The sequence below is a fragment of the Saprolegnia diclina genome, assembly GCF_000281045.1.
Source record: "Saprolegnia diclina VS20 unplaced genomic scaffold supercont1.7, whole genome shotgun sequence".
NCBI classification, from domain to species: Eukaryota; Oomycota; class Saprolegniomycetes; order Saprolegniales; family Saprolegniaceae; genus Saprolegnia; species Saprolegnia diclina.
In genome coordinates this window covers 470,257-488,719 of record NW_008246074.1, presented here as the reverse complement: position 1 = coordinate 488,719, position 18,463 = coordinate 470,257, and the positions used below count along the sequence as shown (strand labels likewise).

General features: G+C 59.7%; 8 protein-coding genes across 8 annotated transcripts; 5 read left to right on the top strand and 3 right to left on the bottom strand.

The window, feature by feature from the left end:
* Positions 1-478: 478 nt before the first annotated feature.
* On the top strand, positions 479-2,489 carry SDRG_03068 (hypothetical protein; the record flags this gene model as incomplete). Its single annotated transcript, XM_008608687.1, has 10 exons — positions 479-815; positions 858-1,150; positions 1,198-1,245; positions 1,292-1,466; positions 1,510-1,648; positions 1,695-1,854; positions 1,899-2,004; positions 2,054-2,169; positions 2,215-2,356; positions 2,407-2,489. 10 exons carry the CDS (start codon positions 479-481, stop codon positions 2,487-2,489), a joined length of 1,599 nt encoding a protein of 532 aa, XP_008606909.1.
* On the bottom strand, positions 2,249-3,392 carry SDRG_03067 (hypothetical protein). Its single transcript, XM_008608686.1, has 3 exons — positions 3,062-3,392; positions 2,856-3,021; positions 2,249-2,810 (listed from the first exon to the last, which is right to left on the bottom strand). The coding sequence occupies exons 1-3, from the start codon at positions 3,211-3,213 to the stop codon at positions 2,451-2,453; spliced, it is 678 nt and encodes a 225-aa protein (XP_008606908.1). The 5' UTR covers positions 3,214-3,392; the 3' UTR covers positions 2,249-2,450.
* A 1,216-nt stretch (positions 3,393-4,608) lies between these two features.
* SDRG_03066 (ATP-citrate synthase) lies at positions 4,609-8,045 on the top strand. Its single transcript, XM_008608685.1, has one exon. The coding sequence runs from the start codon at positions 4,681-4,683 to the stop codon at positions 7,981-7,983; it is 3,303 nt and encodes a 1,100-aa protein (XP_008606907.1). The 5' UTR covers positions 4,609-4,680; the 3' UTR covers positions 7,984-8,045.
* A 1,314-nt stretch (positions 8,046-9,359) lies between these two features.
* SDRG_03065 (hypothetical protein) lies at positions 9,360-10,251 on the top strand (the record flags this gene model as incomplete). Its single annotated transcript, XM_008608684.1, has 2 exons — positions 9,360-9,888; positions 9,938-10,251. The coding sequence occupies 2 exons, from the start codon at positions 9,360-9,362 to the stop codon at positions 10,249-10,251; spliced, it is 843 nt and encodes a 280-aa protein (XP_008606906.1).
* A 1,177-nt stretch (positions 10,252-11,428) lies between these two features.
* SDRG_03064 (hypothetical protein) lies at positions 11,429-12,434 on the bottom strand. Its single transcript, XM_008608683.1, has one exon. The coding sequence runs from the start codon at positions 12,364-12,366 to the stop codon at positions 11,575-11,577; it is 792 nt and encodes a 263-aa protein (XP_008606905.1). The 5' UTR covers positions 12,367-12,434; the 3' UTR covers positions 11,429-11,574.
* Positions 12,435-13,077: 643 nt separating this feature from the next.
* On the top strand, positions 13,078-15,700 carry SDRG_03063 (hypothetical protein). Its single transcript, XM_008608682.1, has 6 exons — positions 13,078-13,838; positions 13,891-14,118; positions 14,176-14,802; positions 14,848-15,060; positions 15,107-15,167; positions 15,212-15,700. Exons 1-6 carry the CDS (start codon positions 13,158-13,160, stop codon positions 15,643-15,645), a joined length of 2,244 nt encoding a protein of 747 aa, XP_008606904.1. The 5' UTR covers positions 13,078-13,157; the 3' UTR covers positions 15,646-15,700.
* A 51-nt stretch (positions 15,701-15,751) lies between these two features.
* SDRG_03062 (hypothetical protein) lies at positions 15,752-16,942 on the top strand. Its single transcript, XM_008608681.1, has one exon. The coding sequence runs from the start codon at positions 15,774-15,776 to the stop codon at positions 16,896-16,898; it is 1,125 nt and encodes a 374-aa protein (XP_008606903.1). The 5' UTR covers positions 15,752-15,773; the 3' UTR covers positions 16,899-16,942.
* SDRG_03061 (hypothetical protein) lies at positions 16,933-18,153 on the bottom strand. Its single transcript, XM_008608680.1, has 9 exons — positions 18,121-18,153; positions 18,018-18,071; positions 17,918-17,972; positions 17,781-17,869; positions 17,702-17,721; positions 17,583-17,652; positions 17,489-17,535; positions 17,360-17,448; positions 16,933-17,319 (listed from the first exon to the last, which is right to left on the bottom strand). The coding sequence occupies exons 1-9, from the start codon at positions 18,131-18,133 to the stop codon at positions 17,097-17,099; spliced, it is 660 nt and encodes a 219-aa protein (XP_008606902.1). The 5' UTR covers positions 18,134-18,153; the 3' UTR covers positions 16,933-17,096.
* Positions 18,154-18,463: the final 310 nt, after the last annotated feature.

The window sequence follows — 18,463 nt, the reverse complement described above, 5'->3', positions numbered from 1 at the left end:
GATACGTAGGGACGCACGGGTCGAACCGCCGATCTACGTGCTTAACTTGCGCTGAACCGGCGTCATCTCCCAGTAAACGCGCTACGTAAGGCCAGGAAGCGCGATCCCGCCATTGCGTCAGATCGCATTGGTCAAGCCCCGCATCGCTCGACTGCAGCGCGCTGTAGAGCATACGGTGCAGGGCCTTGGATGACGTCGCTGCTACGGTTGTTAAGTATCGTCCAGGTGCACGATGAGTTTCGCGAGCCCTCGCTACCGACACTGGCCGTCGGCGCTCGCATGTTCCCGCCACGCCATCCGGTGCCACGTGGACAATCTGTTGTCCCATATTGTCTACAGATACATATATAAATATGAGCAAATGGTTATAATCAAGCTGCACCAAAGCGCTCGAGAGACCACCGGCGGATTGACCTTCCATGCAGGAGAGTTGACGTTAGGAGCTGCGACATGCCATTACCTGATAGTGGGTATCCGGATGCTTCATATTTCCCGTCTTGTCCTTCCGAGAGCGATGGAGCCTGGCGTCCGCCTGCTTCGCGACGCCGACGACCGCAGCAGCAGGCACAGCGCCCACGCGTCCGAGGACCTCCGCATCGAGCTCTCGAGCGTCACGCAGGAGCACGAGGACGGTAGCAGCGACGACCAGGTCTTGGCCCACCTCACGCCGGTCGAGACGCCGACCGAGCGCCTTGTCACGGTGTCCTTTATGCGCGCCGAGACGCTGCAGTCGCACCCGAAGAAGCGCCATGCCAGCCACCCGGTCGTGACGAGCCTAATTCTGGCGCTGCCCTGGGTCGGCCTCACGCTGCTGAGTACGCTAAGAACTACCTTCAATACTCATCGCTGCTACGTAGACTGCACGGTCTTTGAGCTCCTCACGTCCTTTCTGACATCCATGGGCATCGCCAAGTTCATTCCGCGGTACCTGCCGCCCTTCTACGCCTTCTTTGTCGCGCCGCTCATTGGCGGCCACTCGGACCGGTCGTACTCGTCTTGGGGCCGGCGCAACAAGAGCCTCCTCGTCGGCACCGTCCTCATCGTCGTGAGCGTGCTCTTGTTTGGCGGCTCGCAGACGGTCTTTGGCGACCACCTCTTCTTCCACATCCTCAACGTCGTCGTCCTCGTCCATGGCGCCACGACCCTCGAGGTATTACTCTACCGCACCCTGAACATCGCATGACGCCCATCAATTAGCTCGTCTTGCGCACTCGCCTCTTTGATGAGATTCCGCGCGGATACCAAGTAGAGCACTAAGATCGACGCTACCCACTAGACACGACTGTGGTAGGTACATGCCCAAGCCTGCGGCGGCATCTACCACAGCGTCGGCGTCGCGCTCGGGATGGCGCTGCTTGGCGGCGGCACCGAAGTCGTGTACGGCGACGAGATCAACAAGCGCAACCTCTTCCAGACGTGCGCGATCGTCGCCAGCGTCCTTGTCGTGACCGTGGCCACGTCCCTCTGTGCGAAGATCCGAGTGGCAGCCGAGACTCATCGTTGGCTTAGATTTGCAGCCCGAGAAGCCGCAGGACGCGTCGACGCGCCGCATCACGACTGTGGGGCACATGGTCTCGGAGGTCTGGGACACGATTGTGACGGCGCCGTACGAGCTCCGCCTCCTCTGCGTGCTGCAGCTCTTTCTCTGGTACATACGGAAACGTTGCGTCTCTCCATGTATCGTGCACATACAGGATGGCGTGGATGGCGTTCGACAACCAAAAGTTCAGGTGGTGGGGCAGCAATGTGTACGGCGGGTGCGCCGCGCTCTCACTCGACCCGCCGTGCACGCAAGACCAAGTCGACTTGTACGCGCAAGGCTTGAACGAAGCCAAATCGGCCGTCCAGGGCATCGTACGCACGTCCTCCTTTCTCAACTCATATCTTCTTGTGCCTAGTCGGCGGCCGAGCTGTTTGCGACATTGGGCTTTATGCTCGTGACGCCCTTTAACCCGTCGAGCCGCCGCCTGCACTGCCTCACGATCGGCTTTATGTGTGTTGGCGGTAGGCTTCCTCGGCTTTTTCGTCGTTTTGGATGGAAATTCTTGTCTAGTGGTCTTGTTCTGCATCGCCGTCATGGTCGGGTCGTCGTCGCACGCGCTCTCGTTCGTCTGCTTTGTCGGCATTGGCACGTTCTACGCCGCCATCTACATTTTCCCATACGCCGTGGTAGGCGCTTTTCACTGTGGACACCTTGTCTGATGTCGCTCGTAGACCGGTGTCATTGCCAAGGACCTCATGGACGCGCCGCGCAAGTTCAACAACAACGGCATCTATGCCGCGCTCCTCATGCAGTTTATCAACGCCGGGCAGTTTGTCGTCGAAGAGTACAACTCGGCCACGCTGTCGTCGTTGGGTACACGATTGGTTTTGAAGTCGTCACGCTAACTGACAACTTGTGCATAGGATCGTCCAACACGATGGCGCTACCGCTCTTGCTCTTTTTGCTTTCATTTGTGTTCACGCTCGCGTTTAAGTTTGAGCTGTAATGCGCGCGTATAACTTGTTTGCTGCAGCAGCTCGTCGTACGAGACGGTGGGCAGCAGCTGCGGCAGGCGCTTCGTCGTTGGGTACTGCCGCCATTGCCGCCACGTCGAAGCGCGCCGTGCGGGACTGAGGCGGAACGGACACGCCGGCGCAGTCGCTGTGGACAAGGAGAGGCGCGGCACGGGCAGGTACCCGTTGACAAACGCATCGAGATTGCCCAGTTGGCTCACCGAGAGCGACGACCGACCACTGCCTTCGCTGGCGCACGTCGCGGCCCCGCTAAGCGTGAGCGTCTCGAGCTGACTCGCGAGGGCCTTGCACTTCTACGCCACACAGTGCAGCTCGCATGCTTCCATGCAAGCGTGTACCTCGTCCCAGAGATGGTTTCCGAGTACACGCCACTTGGCGCTGTCGTCATGGGACGGCTGCAGCGACGCCGACGACCGCGTAGGCAGAAGCGCCTTGGTCGGGCTCACCACCAAGCTCAGCGACCGCGTCCGAGGCAGCGTCGCGTTTGACGACTTGCGCTGGGCGCTGCGCAGCGCGTTAACGCCGCACCGACAGGCGAACGTACCGGCAAAACTCGCGGCCGTAGCGCGCATGGCCGACGCGAGTGACGGCCGGCGCTGGGCGTCGCGTTGGAAAGGCCGTCGGCTCGACGAAGTACGTCTGCGGACCGGCGTCCGTCGCCGCCTTGGGGACGTAGCTGCTGCGGTCGTCGCCCATAACGAAGCCCGTCGTGACGCGCTATTCTTGTGCGCCAATCAATTCGCAGCAATCGACGTCACGTGCCGGGGCACGTAGGGGCACGTTAGGTAATCGCATCCGAACGAATGCAGTTGCAAGCGTCGACGTCACAACTGACCCACCCAGCTGCAGGTTGAAGTCGGTGGCACGGCAGCCATCGGTCCTTGTCGTCTGGTCGGCAAGAAAGCGCAATCGCTTTCCACGCTTCTCGAACCGACCATCCCTCTCGAAAGGCTCTACTTGTGGCTGCCCTACAAGCTATCGGGGCTTGCGCACGTGCGGTGCACGGGCGAAGACGGCGGTGCGACGTCGCAGGGACGGGCTTGTCGTGTCAACATCCTCGGCCGAGAAAGGTTCTTGTGGCGCCCACCCCTGTTTACGTCAATACAACCGCTTCAAAGATGTCAACGATTTCGGAGGAGCTATCCGAGAGCTCATGGTGCATTGCTTGCAGGACGCCTGGGCACAGCACGCCATAGCGTAGGAGCTGAAGCAGCCTCTCGGCCTCTTGCGAGCCTTTTTCAGCAGCGGCGGCCTCGCTTCTACTGCGCGTCACCGCGTAGCGACTGCCGCGTGGTCTCGGATCACGTATGCATCATGTGGTCTTGTCTGCATGATGTCATCGTACGAATCTGGCGCGCGCGGCCGACGTCAGCGCCGCTGATTGGCCAAAAAGTAAAGTTTCCGGGGACGCGCCTCCGGATTCCGTGGGAAATCAACGTGGGAATTGGTGAAAAGACGTTTCTCACCTCTCGTCGCTGTCAGAGGTTGGAGGTGGCGACGCAGCGTGTCCTTGCTGACGACCGGCACATGCTACATACTACCTGTAGTAGTACGCGGAATGTCGGCGCGAGAACGTGGCTACGACAAGCCATTCCTACGGCGCTGCCTGTCGTTGGCTCGGACGCCCAAGGCGCGTGCGACGAAGCAAGGACGTGCATAAAACCCCCATTGTAGCACAAGAGACTGGCCGAGCGTCCGATTCGATATAGCACAAATGTATGCATTCTTGAAGGTGGTCATTACACCCCCGCCGGACCGCACGATCTTCTCGGCGTCGAACCAGCCTTTCCAGCCATCGATTGCCCGCGGAGATTGAGGCAACGCATTCGTCTCTGTAAGCTCTAGCGTTGACGTCGTGGGGCGGGTCGGGGGCGCGCTCCTCGGGGCGCTAGCGGCCGCGCCGTCGTCGGCGTCACACCCTCCCCGCCTCGCTTCTGCCTCCCACGAACGATCTGATTGCGCACGTCTTGCCGCGTGAAAAACACCAAATCCCTCCTGCGTCACTTCAAAATGGCCGCTGATTGGTTGAAATCCAAAGTGGTCTCGAGTGGCGCGCTCTGATTGGGCGAATAAGATACGGCGCTCGGATTGGCCGACTCGCGAGTCCAAAGATTGGGAGCTCACTTTTCCTTTTTCGGTCAACCGCCCACAAGATCTGATAGCATGTCGGCCAAGGCGATCCGCGAGTACGACGGCAAGCGCCTCCTCGGCAAGTGGCTGGCGGACTACTCGAGCGGCGCGCACACGCTCGAGTCGCGCTTCGTGCAGATCACGCCCATCATCTTTGACGCCAAGGTGCCCTCGATCAACTTTGACTCGGTCGTGCGCGAGAACCCGTGGCTGCTCGAGACCAAGCTCGTCGTCAAGCCCGACCAGCTCATCAAGCGCCGCGGTAAGGCCAACCTGCTCCTCCTCAACGCGACGTGGGCCGAGGTCAAGGAGTGGATCACCGCGCGCATGAGCCGCGAGATCCAGGTCGAGGTCGTCACGGGCATCCTCGACCACTTTATCGTCGAGCCGTTCGTGCCGCACGCGTCGACGGACGAGTACTACCTCTGCCTCCAGTCGAACCGCAACGGCGAAGAGATCCTCTTCCACCACGAAGGCGGCGTCGACGTTGGTGACGTCGATGCCAAGGCGCTCCGCCTCCAGATTCCGCTCGAAGTCACGCCGACCGTCGACGAGATTGCGACGCAGCTCCTCTTCAACGTCGTGCCGGCGCGCCAGACGATCATTGCGAGCTTCATCTCGTCGCTCTTGGCGCTCTACCGCGACCTCAACTTTGTGTACATGGAGATCAACCCGATCGTGGTGGTTGGCGACAAGATCGTGCCGCTCGACATGGCCGCCAAGCTCGACGAGACCGCGGGCTTCCTCTGCGGCACGAAATGGGGCGAGATCGAATTTCCCGCGCCGTTTGGCCGCGCCAAGTTCCCGGAAGAGGCGTACATTGCCGAGCTCGACGGCAAGACGGGCGCGTCGCTCAAGCTCACGATCCTCAACCACCGCGGCCGCGTCTGGACCATGGTCGCTGGCGGCGGCGCGTCGGTCGTTTACGCCGACACGATCTCGGACCTCGGGTTTGGGCACGAGCTCGCCAACTATGGCGAGTACTCTGGCGCGCCGTCCGAGGCGCACACGTACCAGTATGCGCGCACGATCCTCGATCTGATGACGCGCGAGGACGACCCGCGCGGGAAGGTGCTCATCATCGGCGGTGGCATTGCCAACTTTACCGACGTCGCGCAGACCTTTAAAGGTATCATCTCGGCCATCACCGACTTCCAGGACAAGCTCAAGGAGCGCAACATTACGATTTGGCTCCGCCGCGCCGGCCCGAATTACCAGGAAGGTCTCCGCCTCATGCGCGAGACGGGCGAGTCCACCGGCGTGCCGATCCACGTGTTTGGCCCCGAGACGCACATCACGGCGATCGTGCCCATGGCGCTCGGCCTCGTGGTACCCGGCCACGACCAGGTGCCGCCGCCGCCAGCCGAGGCCAAGACGCCCATCGAGCCGTCGCCGGCCGCGTCGCCCGGTCCGTCGCGCGACGCCAAGACCCATTCCGAGTCGTCGACGCCGGCTGCGTCGGAGGATGGCGCGCCGGCCCGGTCGCTCATCCAGGACCAGGGCATTGTGCGCATGGAGGCCCACACGCGCTGCATTGTGTACGGCATGCAGCAGCGCGCGGTCCAGGGCATGCTCGACTTTGACTACCTCTGCAAGCGCGAGACGCCGTCGGTCGCGGCCATGATCTTCCCGTTCTCGCAGAACCACTACCTCAAGTTCTACTGGGGCACGTCCGAGCGCCTCATCCCGGTCTTCCAGGACATCAAGGAGGCCGTCAAAAAGTACCCGGACGTCTCGGTGCTCGTCAACTTCTCCTCGTTCCGCTCGGTGTTTTCGTCGACGATGGAGGCGCTGGCGTGCAGCGACACGATCAAGACGCATGCGATCATCGCCGAAGGCGTGCCCGAGTCGCAGACGCGCCTCATCATCAAGCGCGCGGCCGCCAAGAACGTCGGCCTCATTGGCCCCGCGACGGTCGGCGGCATCAAGCCCGGCTGCCTCCGCATCGGCAACACGGGCGGCATGCTCGACAATATTGTCCAGAGCAAGCTCTACCGCCCGGGCTCGGTCGCGTACGTCTCCAAGTCGGGCGGCATGAGTAACGAGCTCAACAACATCATCAGCCAAACCTCGGATGGTGTCTTTGAAGGCGTCGCGATCGGCGGCGACAAGTACCCAGGCTCGACCTTTATCCAGCACCTCCTCCGCTACCAGGAGAACCCGGAGGTCAAGATGATGGTGCTTCTCGGCGAAGTCGGCGGCACGGACGAGTTTGAAGTGTGCCGTGCGCTCCAGGACGGCCGCATCACCAAGCCGCTCGTCGCCTGGTGCATTGGTACTTGCGCCAAAATCTTCCCGTTCGAAGTGCAATTTGGCCACGCCGGTGCGTGTGCGACCGGCGAGTCCGAGACGGCCGAAGCCAAGAACGCGGCGCTCGCGCACGCCGGCGCCATCGTCCCCAAGAACTTTGACCAGTTTGGCACGGCGATCCGGACCACGTATGACAGCCTCGTGGCGTCCGGTGCGCTCGTGCCGCGCCCCGAGGTGCCGGTGCCGGCAGTGCCCATGGACTATGCGTGGGCCAAGAAGCTCGGCATGATCCGCAAGCCGGCCAACTTTATCTCGTCCATCACGGACGACCGCGGCGAAGAGCTCACGTACGCCGGCATGCCCATCTCGCACGTCTTTGAAAACGAAATGGGCGTCGGCGGTGTCCTCGGCCTCCTCTGGTTCAAGCGCCGCCTCCCGCCGTACGCGACCAAGTTTATCGAAATGGTGCTCATGGTGACCGCCGACCACGGCCCGGCCGTCTCGGGCGCCCACAACACGATCGTGACGGCGCGCGCGGGCAAGGACCTTATCTCTTCGCTCGTCTCGGGCCTCATGACGGTCGGGCCTCGCTTTGGCGGCGCGCTCGACCAGGCGGCCGAGATGTTTACGAAGGCGTACGACTCTGGCATGTCGCCGGCCGACTTTGTCAACAAGATGAAGGCGAGCAACCAGCTCATCATGGGCATTGGCCACCGCATCAAGTCGACGACCAACCCGGACAAGCGCGTCACGATCATCAAGGAGTATGCGCTCGAGCACTTTCCGGCCAACAACATCCTCAACTTTGCACTCGAAGTCGAGCAGATCACGACCAAGAAGCGCAGCACGTTGATTCTCAACGTCGACGGTGCAATCGCCGTCTGCTTTGTGGACCTCTTGCGCAACTGCGGCGCGTTCACGCAGGAGGAAGCCGACGAGCAGATCGCCGACGGCTGCCTCAACGGCCTCTTTGTGCTCGGCCGCTCGATCGGCTTCATTGGCCACTACCTCGACCAGAAGCGCCTCAAGCAGCCGCTGTACCGCCACCCGTGGGACGACATTTCGTACATGGACGACAGCATGTAAGCACCAAGTCGTCTTGCATAGTATATCGTCGTAACAATCAATCTATTGTCTTGTCTTCCAAATTGCATCTTTTCAAAACAGACAAGTTGTCTATCATCTGTCGTCGCGACTAAACACCGAGTCGGACACCCTTCGCACTTGCGGCTACCTCGGTGACTTGTTCGCGTCGCTGCGTTCGCCGCGGGGAAACCCATGAATGCGTTCCGACGCAAACATATCTCTATTTAAATCTCCTCTTTCGACGGAAATAATGTTTTAGAAATCATCCCAGTGCATACGTATTTGATACATGTCCCAGCTGTCCCTCGATTGACGTTTGAAGGCCAGAGTAATGCAGGTACAGGTATGTCACCTTCACTGAAGGCAACGGTTTCCCGCTTGCTACGCTCACAAGCGCGACAAATGAGCGTGGCGTCGGCGATTGTGTCACATCTGCGTCGTGGTTGTTCTACTATTCTGCTGGACCTTATCAATCAATACGTTACTTTATTTCCCATTTTTGTCGAAATTAACCCCTATTCGCGTTGCTTTCACAGAGGTCCTTCGTTCCCAGTTCCGACTGCTCTCGGCAAAAGTGACTTCCCACAATACCAAAGTTGGCGTCCGATGAATGGGACAAATGCAAACACAACCAACATTAGTCAGCGGTGGCTTGGCATTCGTTCAGAAACCAGGAGCCATCGCCGGCCTTCCGCTTCGCCCGACGCTGAGACTGCCGAAGACTGCAGCCGCGCCATACACTCGCGGCTATGTAGCTCTCGTCGCGAAAAGCTTACCCAAACGGGCTCGCTGCTCCGGTCAACCGGTGTTTGTGGGATCTCACAACGCAGCTGGAACGCCGCTGTTGCATATGACGCTAGCCCGTGGACCGAGTCAACGCCGTACAAAATGTACAATATCTTTCATTCCTGCATACCGGTACTCGGCTCTGAATAACGCGAACCCGGACAGCGTTTGGCTCTCGCGATGTCCGAATGAGAAGTCAAGGTCCGAGCGAACGACCTGCGACAGCAGCCCGACCGCGACCATGACGCCTATAAGCACGAGCGAGACGGCTGGGTCGAATACGTTGTCCACATGGCGCCTCTGGTCCGCCTGGTCTGACGACGATGTCTGTGGTCGCGTGGCTTATCAGCGTGGCGCGGCTGCGTAGGAGCATGGTGGCGTGCTGCACCCAATGTACATTTGTTGCCAAAAACACTAATACACGTTGCTTTCATACGAATATACACTATTACACATATTTTTGAAATGATTCAAATCCGGTATTTCGACGGAAATAATGTTTCGTTTATCGTCCCGGTGTAAAGGTGTATATCGCAATTTCCCCGCGACCACCTACACCTACGACCACAAGAAAGGACACGTACGGTATCATGCATATTAACCCTTCCGCGTCGCCATCAGCTGCTATTGCCATCGCTGAGATTACCTCTTCGGGCCAACCCACGTACAAAAGCGTCGACGGCCGGCACGGACGCGGTGTCCGCTGGACGGCGTGGTGCATCTACTGCAAGGGCGACCATCAGGCCCGCGCCTGCAAGGCCCTCCAGAAGGACCTCGAGGCCAAGACGGCGGGCTGTTGGCCGTTGGCGCTGCCGACCTACACAGAGTTGGGAACGATGGAGAAGGAGCGCCTCAACGCCACGCCATGCGACTACTGTGGTGACTCCAACCACAACGTGCTGCGCTGCCGTACCGTCGGCAAGGCGGTCAGCCGAGGTCAGGTGCCGACGACGTACCGTTTGCCGGTCGGCTTGTGCTGCGAGTATTGCTCGCACTTCGGCTTCTACGAGCCCGGACACGCGATCACCGCGTGCCGGCTCCTTCTGGAGCACGCGGCAGACGGCGTCGTCGCGGCCGACTTTGTTGCGCCGGTGCACCTGGTCATCGAGACTGCAAAAGGTACCTTACCATAGGTTAGAGTCACCGGATGTACCTCATTTGCGCGTAGGCCCGCCGGAGTACCGGGTTTTCGAGGATCGCCCGAATCACACCTGCGCGTACTGTAGCGTGGCCGGCCACCGGGCCTGCGTGTGTGATGAACTGCGCCGGCACATCGGTGCTCGCTGCGTGCGGGCGTCGTTCCGCTTGAAGACGCAGTGCGGCGGGTGCGAGGCCTGCGCCCACCACTTGCTCGTCTACGCGTCGCACGGCCGGAAGCGGTGCCCCTTGACGGTGCCGGACGACGACGACCAACCTGCGCCTGTGACCCGCAAGCGGCCGTCGGCAGGCCATGCCACGAAGAAGAAGAAGACCAAGGCGTAGGAACACAGCATTACTTTAAATAAACCTAGTGCAACAACGTCGTGTGAGATTACATGTCATCGTTGAAAAGACTTGGTGTACCTTGTGGGCTAGATGAGTCGCCGCTGGTCTCGGGATGACCGAGCAGTGGCAGTCACGCAGGGCCACAGCTACATGCAGCGCTGACGGCAGGGGACTCGCGGGCGAGGGCGAGGAGGCGGTGGCGGCGAGCCCGCTTCGGTGGATGACTGATGGATCAAAATCTGTGAGGTCGTGGGAGAATGGAATCAAACATTCTCGTTTGAACGTGTTGCTCCATGTGTTTAAAACATGCTCACCTTCAGCAACGACGCGCACCGTTCTCGATACCTCCTGCGTGAGCGTAATGCCACTCCAAGTAGGACTCTCCGTCATGATGCGGCGCCGAGTACAATCTCAAATTCATTGCATTTCCACTACGTTCTTAGTGCTGTATACCTTGACGCAGCATGGTTGAGCGCGATCTTGCCTGCGTCGAGACGACGATAACGTGCGCAGTGAGAAGAATATACGGCAATCTGATATAGGTTCATGACGACGGCGCAGGTGACGGAGCCGCGTCGACGTGCTGGTGAGCACAAATGTAGGTTTTAACCAACATACAAGAGAGTCAAGAACGAACAACTTTGGACCATATTGCGGCGGTCGTTTGTGTCGCTTGGCATTCGGTCACAGTACGATATTCAACGAAATGAACAGCAAATCACACAGAGGGAGTCGTGGGGCACTGTCCTTCCGGGGGTCGATTCTGGTGGCTCTTGAGTCTCACTGCGATGGCGGCACGGAACCAGTCTGATGGTCTACATACGGTACCTGTACTGATGGGTTATCGATGGCTACAGTAAACACGCAAAACCACGTGAAAACGCCAGTTCGGAGTGATATTTTGGGTTTGTCACGTCGTAACATTGACATTGCCACAACTACGGTGCGAAATCGACCAGCACAACTGGTCTAACGTTAGTGGTTAGGCCACTTCTCGCCGAGAGTAGTATGAACAGGGATCGATCCCCAAAGGACGATACCCGATAAATTTGCTCCGCGAATTTCTTTTTCTCGATTTATGAAACAACGATACGACAAGGAAAATGCGAGTTGGGAACACGTCTATGTCATCTTAAGTATACATATGGACATACAAGCGGCAGCGCATATCTTTCTTTTGCACTTTGGGCCTAAAACGGAGCAGCTTGCCATCCGTTGACATTCTATTCGGTGGCGAACGCGGTGAAGTGGTGAGTTTGAGCTGCGTAAGAGCACGCCTGTTGAAATACAAAGGACTCGTATATACGATCAAAACATATCCTATGGGGTCGCGCCGAGGCGCAGAATGGCCTTGCGGAGGCGTGCGCGGTGGGCAAACTTGGTGATGCCAATCTCAGTGAGCGCTTGCTCGACGTCCTCCTCGTCCAGCTGCGAAAGATCCTTGAGCGTCTGGAACCCATGCTTCTCAAAGCTCGTCGCGTACGACGTGTACTCGATGCTCTTGTTCGTGTCGACTTCGGACAGCCATTTGCGCAAGCGGCTGCCTTCGAGCGATGACGTTGCGGGTGCTACGAGGTTGGCCGTTGTCGCTGCCTCGGCGTGGTCCATGCTCAAGAGCTCGTCGACCGACATCTTGCGGATATCCGACACTTTGAGTGGCGTAAACTCGGGCTCAGTAGCTGGGTTCATGTCGACGGGGTCGTCTCCAGCCGGTGGCTTCTTGGCTAAGCCAAGCTCTTGGTCGAGCTCCATGCGCCGGTGCTTCTCGTACTCCATCTTTTGGATCCGCCGGCGCAGCTCCAAGGCCGCATTCTCCATCTCGGCGTCGCGAATGTTGACGCGCGCCTCGTCATGGTACAAGTTGCTAAGGAGCGAACGCTTCTGGTCTTGGTCAAACTGCATGCGCCGGGCGCGGCTAAAGCAGCTCGAGAAGGCGCCGGCAATCGCGCTCGGCGCGGCCATGGCCGCGTTGGGCACCGCGTGGATGCCCATCATGACTGTCTCCTTGGTCGGGATCGCGTTGTAGATGGCGTCTTGGACGACCTCGCGCGATGGCAAGCGACTCCAGATCGACTCGGACGCGGCCATGTCCCGCCACGCGGTCTCGTCCATGCTGCGGCGGCCAAAGGATTTTGGAACTGAGCGAAAGATCCCTGTCGTACCTCCCACAACGAATCCTTCGGTCCAATTGACTCTTGTCAGGATCACACCATTCTCGGCTGCTGCCACACTATTGATAGTGTGGTCCACACTATTACGTAATCCATACCATTCAACACTATTTGAGAGATAGAATATCGTGTGCAACGTCCATCCAGCGCGTCAGGCGGCGTGGCGAGCGATGGCACTGCAACCGCCGCATAATGCCTCTCGTTGACAGAGCAGTCTACTCTCTGCTTAATACTACTGCAGCAGCATCTTCAGTAGAGATGAGCAGGCGCGGTTGCACGACCAGCATCGCGCGCTGAGCGACCAGGTTGCGTCAGCGATCGCTGCTCGCCGCGCTACATTTCGCCGCACCAAGTGCACCTCCGCCCTCGTTGCTTCGGTGGGCCGCATGCACCTAGGTATCACGCATGCATATTCACTATCGTTTGCAGCGCTGGCGCCGAAGTATGGCCGCTCCGGCCCGTGGTGGCCACGATCCAGCAGGCTGTGCTCGGCGCTGGCCAAAATAGAATCTTGGTGCAGTATCGAATGTGCGAGGTTTCACTTGCGCTGCGGGGTAGGGTATCGACTATGAAAGGGTCGTTGATGCGCCGGCCTCGCACCTCGCGCGCATACAAACCTCTAGATAATAAAATACCGTTAGGGGTGGTATTTAAAAAAAGGTGCACCCGGACCTCGGTCGCGAGTGTTTTTTTCGTTGCTGCAGCAGTGCGACCATAGATCGAGGAGCGGCGATGGCTACCGTATCGGCGATGGCAGCGACGGCCAAGCAAGAGCTCCGCAGCATGATGGAGAGTGACGAGGCCGATGACATTGGCTCGGACGCTGCGACGACGAGCAATGCATCGGCGCCATTGAGCCCGTTGCCTGCGCCGACACGCCGAGCGCGAACGCGGTCGTCGTCCTTGTCGGCCAAGAGCGGCGGGGAAGACAACGACGAGTACGACGCGCAATCGGAGATGGGCACACCGTCCAAGGCCCGCCCGCACGCGGTGAGCACCGCCGAGACGAACGGCCTCCGGCGCAACGTCAAGGTCGTCGTCCAACGCACGGCCGACGTTGAGCAGCGCCTGCCGCAAATGGTTGACAAGATTGGCACAATCGTCGAGACACCGCGCCACCCCAACACGTGGTTCCGCGTCCGCTTCGAGAACAGCAAGGTGCTCACATTCCGTGCGTCGGGCCTCCGGCCACTCCGCGACGCCCAAGCCGACGGGCTGCATCTCGACCAGCAGCTCGCTGACGACGACGACGATCACATGCACGCCGATGACGATGCCGACGCTGACGACGAGATGCACGACGCCAAGTCGTCCTTCGCCAAGGGCTCGCGCGTCACGCTCAAACTCGACGACGCAGCCAAGCGCAACAAGGAACTCAAGCCGCTCAACGGCTCGGCTTGCACGATCCTCGAGGTAGCTAGTACCTCCAATCTTTATATGGCGTTAACGAACGCGACGATGACAGGTGCTGCCGTCCGGGTACAAGGTGCAGCCGACCAACGACCCGTCCGTGACGCGCATCGTCAAGCGCAAGCTTCTTCGTCTGCTCGAGGACGACGCGACAGCAACCGACGACGATGCAAAGAAGAGTGCGACGACCAACGACGAAGCCGACTCGGATGGGGACAACGACGACGACAACGACTACGACCCGGCGTCGGCCAAGTCCGCGGCCGCCGACGCCCGCCGCAAGGTACCACATTTCCGCCGTCTCTCCACACCCTATCCTTATCTTTTCTTCTGAACGTAGCCCAAGAAGAAGGACCAGGGCACGTTTCTCTCAGACATTGACACGGAGATGTGGATCGGCCGCCGCGTCCGCATCAACGTCGGCAAGTACTCTGGCCAGCCGGCGATCGTGCTCAAGTCGGGCAACGGCTGGGTCCAGCTGCAGGTCGACGACCCGATGGCGCCCAAGACGGCCAAGCGCGCGTACGAGCTCACACTGCTCGAGAGCGTCGACGCCATCGCGCTGCTCCCGCCCTCGTCGAAGCCCGACTCGAGCGAGATTGACGAGACCGGCACCAACGCTGGCGACAGCGACGTGGCCGCCGCCGACGACTCGAACATCGACTCGCAAGACGACGAGCGCAAGGGCGGCGCGCTCTCTCGTCGGCGCGGCCACTATGGCGTCTCATGGATCGAGCGCAAGGTGCTTTTGCCGGCCAACGGCGGCAGTGGCATTGTCAAGAAGGCGGACCGCGAGACGTGCACGGTCGAGGTCGACAACATCTCCAAGACGCTCAAGGTCTTTCGCAAGTCCGACCTCGTCCTCATGGAAGAAGACGTGGTGCAGCGCAGCCGTCGCACGACCACCAACCACGGCAACAACCGCAACGCCAAGGGCCTCCACCTCCCGGAAGGCGCTGTCCTCATGGTATACTTGAGCATCTGTTGCACGCAATGCTAGCATATCACTTAGGGCATCACGTCAACGCGCTACGCCATGTTCCAGGACCAAGTCAAGAAGCACGTGATGCGGCGACGGGACAAAATCAAGCACCGCCCGAACCTCCGCGACTGGCAGGCGGCGCTCGACATGCAGTACACGCAGGTCACGGAATTGCACGACGAGCTCTCGCCGACGATCGACCTCTTCTTGGTGGCGTCCTGCACGCTCTGTGGCGTCGAGAAGGCACCGACCCCCTCCCTTGATGTCGCTGTCTCATGGCGACGCGTAGGACTTGGACGGCAGTTGCTGGAACGAAGCGTGTCCGCGCTCCTCGGTTTGGAATCCGCTGGGTACGAACGCGTCGTGATCTCAAAGGCTCACGCAGTGTACTTAGCGCCGACCACGCTCGTGTACAGTCGCCTGCCCAAGGTGCCGCTGATGGACCCGCGCACGAACCGAACGCTCCAGCCGGACGCCGCAGACCATGTCTCGGTGCTGCGCGTCGAGCCCGAGCCGCCGTTGCCCGTTGTTGTCGACGACGTGTCCGTACTCAAGCGCAAGCGCGTCGACGACGCCGACGTGGCAGCGCCGACGACCCAAGAGAAGTCGGTTGTCGAGCCCCCAAAGAAGCAACCTGTGGTGGTGATCCGAGAGCAAATCAAAAAGCCGGTCGTGGCGTCGCCGCTCAAGGCGTTGCCGCCGAGTACGCACGTGATGAGCAACGCGATGAGCAACAGTCCCAAGCCCGCAATAGTCCCGACGACAACAGCGCTGCCAACAGCCTCCTTTCGCCCGCAGTACGAGTCGGTGTTTGGAAAGAAAGGGTAGGAGGAGCTCGCCGACGCTCTAAGTACAAATACATCATCTCGCGTTCATGTTGGCACCGGAGGCTGCCACGCGTGCCGGTTGGTAACCGGTTTCTTATCGGTTAACCGGCTGGCAGCGGCCACTCGGGGATGAGCAGCATCTTGGTGCGGTGCTTGAATGGCGGGCATCCGCACGGCGCCCGCGACGCGCCGCCGCTGGACTCGCTCGACGAGGCCTGCATTTCGGCGTGCAACCGCCATGGCCTGCGCGTCCACGTCTGTTTGGGCCACGAGGCGCCCGAGGTGCTCTTGCAGGCCATGACGACGACGCAGGCGAGCGTCCACCTCGTCGTGCTGCGCGTTGGGTCCGCCTACTCGATGCCGTCGCTGCTCAACATGCTCTCGACGCTGCGCCGCATGAGTCGGCAGCTCTTCCTCTGCGTCTTTAGCGCACGCGTCTCGGACGATGCGCGCTTGCGCTACGAGTGCTTTACGCACGGCGCGTCCATGGTCACGAGCGCGATCGAAGACGCGAGCACGATCATCACCAAGATCGCGCGCGAGGACAGTAGTTCGTCGCGCCACCGCGGGCCGTACAATTGCCCGCTCTGCGGGAAGGGCGGTATGACCGAGGACACGCTCTGGACGCACGTTCCCCTCTTCCACATCAACGAAAAAAACAAGTCGGACGTTCCGTGCCCGATCTGCGCAACATCGTCGAGCACCAAGCAGCACCGGTCGACGCCGTTCCAGGTGCACATGCACAACGCCCACGGACCGCCCGGTCGCGGCGAGCTCCCGAGCGAGTTTCGCGCGCCCGAGTCGTCGCTCTACTGCTTTGCGCTTGTCGTCGTCCGGCACCCGCTCACCAAGCAGTTTCTCCTCGTCCAAGAGTTTGCGTGCTCGGGCTACTGGCTGCCCGGCGGCCGTGTCGACGCTGGCGAGACGCCCGACGAAGCCGCGCTCCGCGAAACCAAAGAGGAAGCCGGCCTGGACATTCGCCTCACGGGGTTGCTGCGGCTCGAGTACCACCCCAAGACCGACAGCGACGGCCGGTCGTACGTCCGCATGCGGTTTGTGTTTCTCGGTGAACCGGTGGACGTCAACCAGCGGCCCAAGTCGATTCCCGATTACGAGAGCGCGGGGGCCACTTGGTGCCATGTCGACGAGATCAAGTCGCTCCCGCTTCGAGGCCCCGAGCCCATCAAGTATTTCGAGTACGTCGCTGGCGACGGTCCCGTGCACCCCATGTCAAGCATGTACATGAAGCGGTAACCCTGCTGAGCTGTCAACCAACGAATTTTGTTTGAATTTTCCGAGTTTTGGTGTTGACATAGATCGGGCTGATACATTGATACATTCAAACAACGACGATTAGGTTTGCGGCTGGTAAACGTCAAACGTGCCGACGCCAAAGAGGAGTTTGATCTTCTTGAGCGTCGGGATCGGCGGCGCCGCGCCATTGTGTTTTTTCTAACGCGTGGGGTAAGCTGCGTATCGACAGAGAGGGCGTCGTACGCGGTAAACCTCCATCGAGATCACGTCAAAGTAGCGCATGTGGATCTTGTGCCAGTGGTTGAGCCCGAGGCTCATGCGCTGCATTTGGTCCTGGAGCCGGAACGCGGGGAAGAGGACCATCGGATACCGCTTGCTGATTTGCTGAAACGCCGCAAAGGTGATCGTGCCGTCGCCGTGCCTGCCAATTGTCATCGAACAAAGTGGACAAGTTGTGTTACGTGTCGAATTCAGCCAGCGCCTTGTTAAAGTTGGACGCAAACACAGGCTTGCCGTCGTGCATCATCTTTGCGAGCTCTGTAAACTCAAGCTACGTCGCACTCAGTAGAAATCGTCAAAAGGCGGAATACCTCGTCGAGGGACCCGCTGGCATCGTCGTCAAAAGTATCGAATGCGACTATATCCATTCACCATTTTCATCGCTTTCACGAAAGGGAGGTTTACACTGCAAAATTTCTTCCCGGGACCGCATGCAGTACGACGTCAAAATATGCACAAAGTGCTCAAAATCCAACTATGAGAATGTGGGATTCACGGAATTTCATGCCATGAATAGCACGTACCGTGCCGTCGTACTTGGGGTCTACCGCCCAGAAAACACTAGAGCGTGGGCCTTTTGCAATGATTTGGCGAGATTTGTACCGATTTGGCGAAACAAATTGTCGGAAAACTTGGTGCGTCGGTCTTCGATAAAGTCAAAGAACTCGTCGTAGTCGATGGTTCCGGCGCGACTAGACAATTGAGGATGAGCCACGACAGCCTCATGCCACGTTGCCCACTCGACGTCAATGTGATCAAAGAGGTCGCGAAACTTGCGCAACTCGACTTGACCCACTACGCATAGAGAGATGAACCAAGCCGCGTGCAGTGCTTGCGTACGGAGGTATTTGATGACAGTATCGATGGTCTCGGGGCGCTTGAGCTCCACGTCGTCTAGGACAACACCACATTTGCCACTGCCCAAGCAGCTGCATCATAATACCGGGTCGGTGCATGCGGACGACTTGGCCCAATGCTATGCTTCGCCGCGGCAATGGCGCTAACTTGGGCGCCTGCGACGGATGTGCTGGTGCCGTCGACGCATGCACTGGCGCTGTCCCAGGCCGCTGCGGTGTCGTGCTACTTCGTGCGCTGGGGCTGGCATTGGTTTCGGGCCCGTGGTGCGCCGGTGCTTTAGCACTCGACGTCTTTCGCATCACTTCGGGTGTCGGCTGCTTTGCATGTTGATTGTCGAGCGGTTTGAGCGAATGAAGCTGCTGCGGCGAGACCCGAGGCAGTGTGCCACTGGCTGTCGTGCGCGGTGCGACGGCGATCTGCGTCGGAAT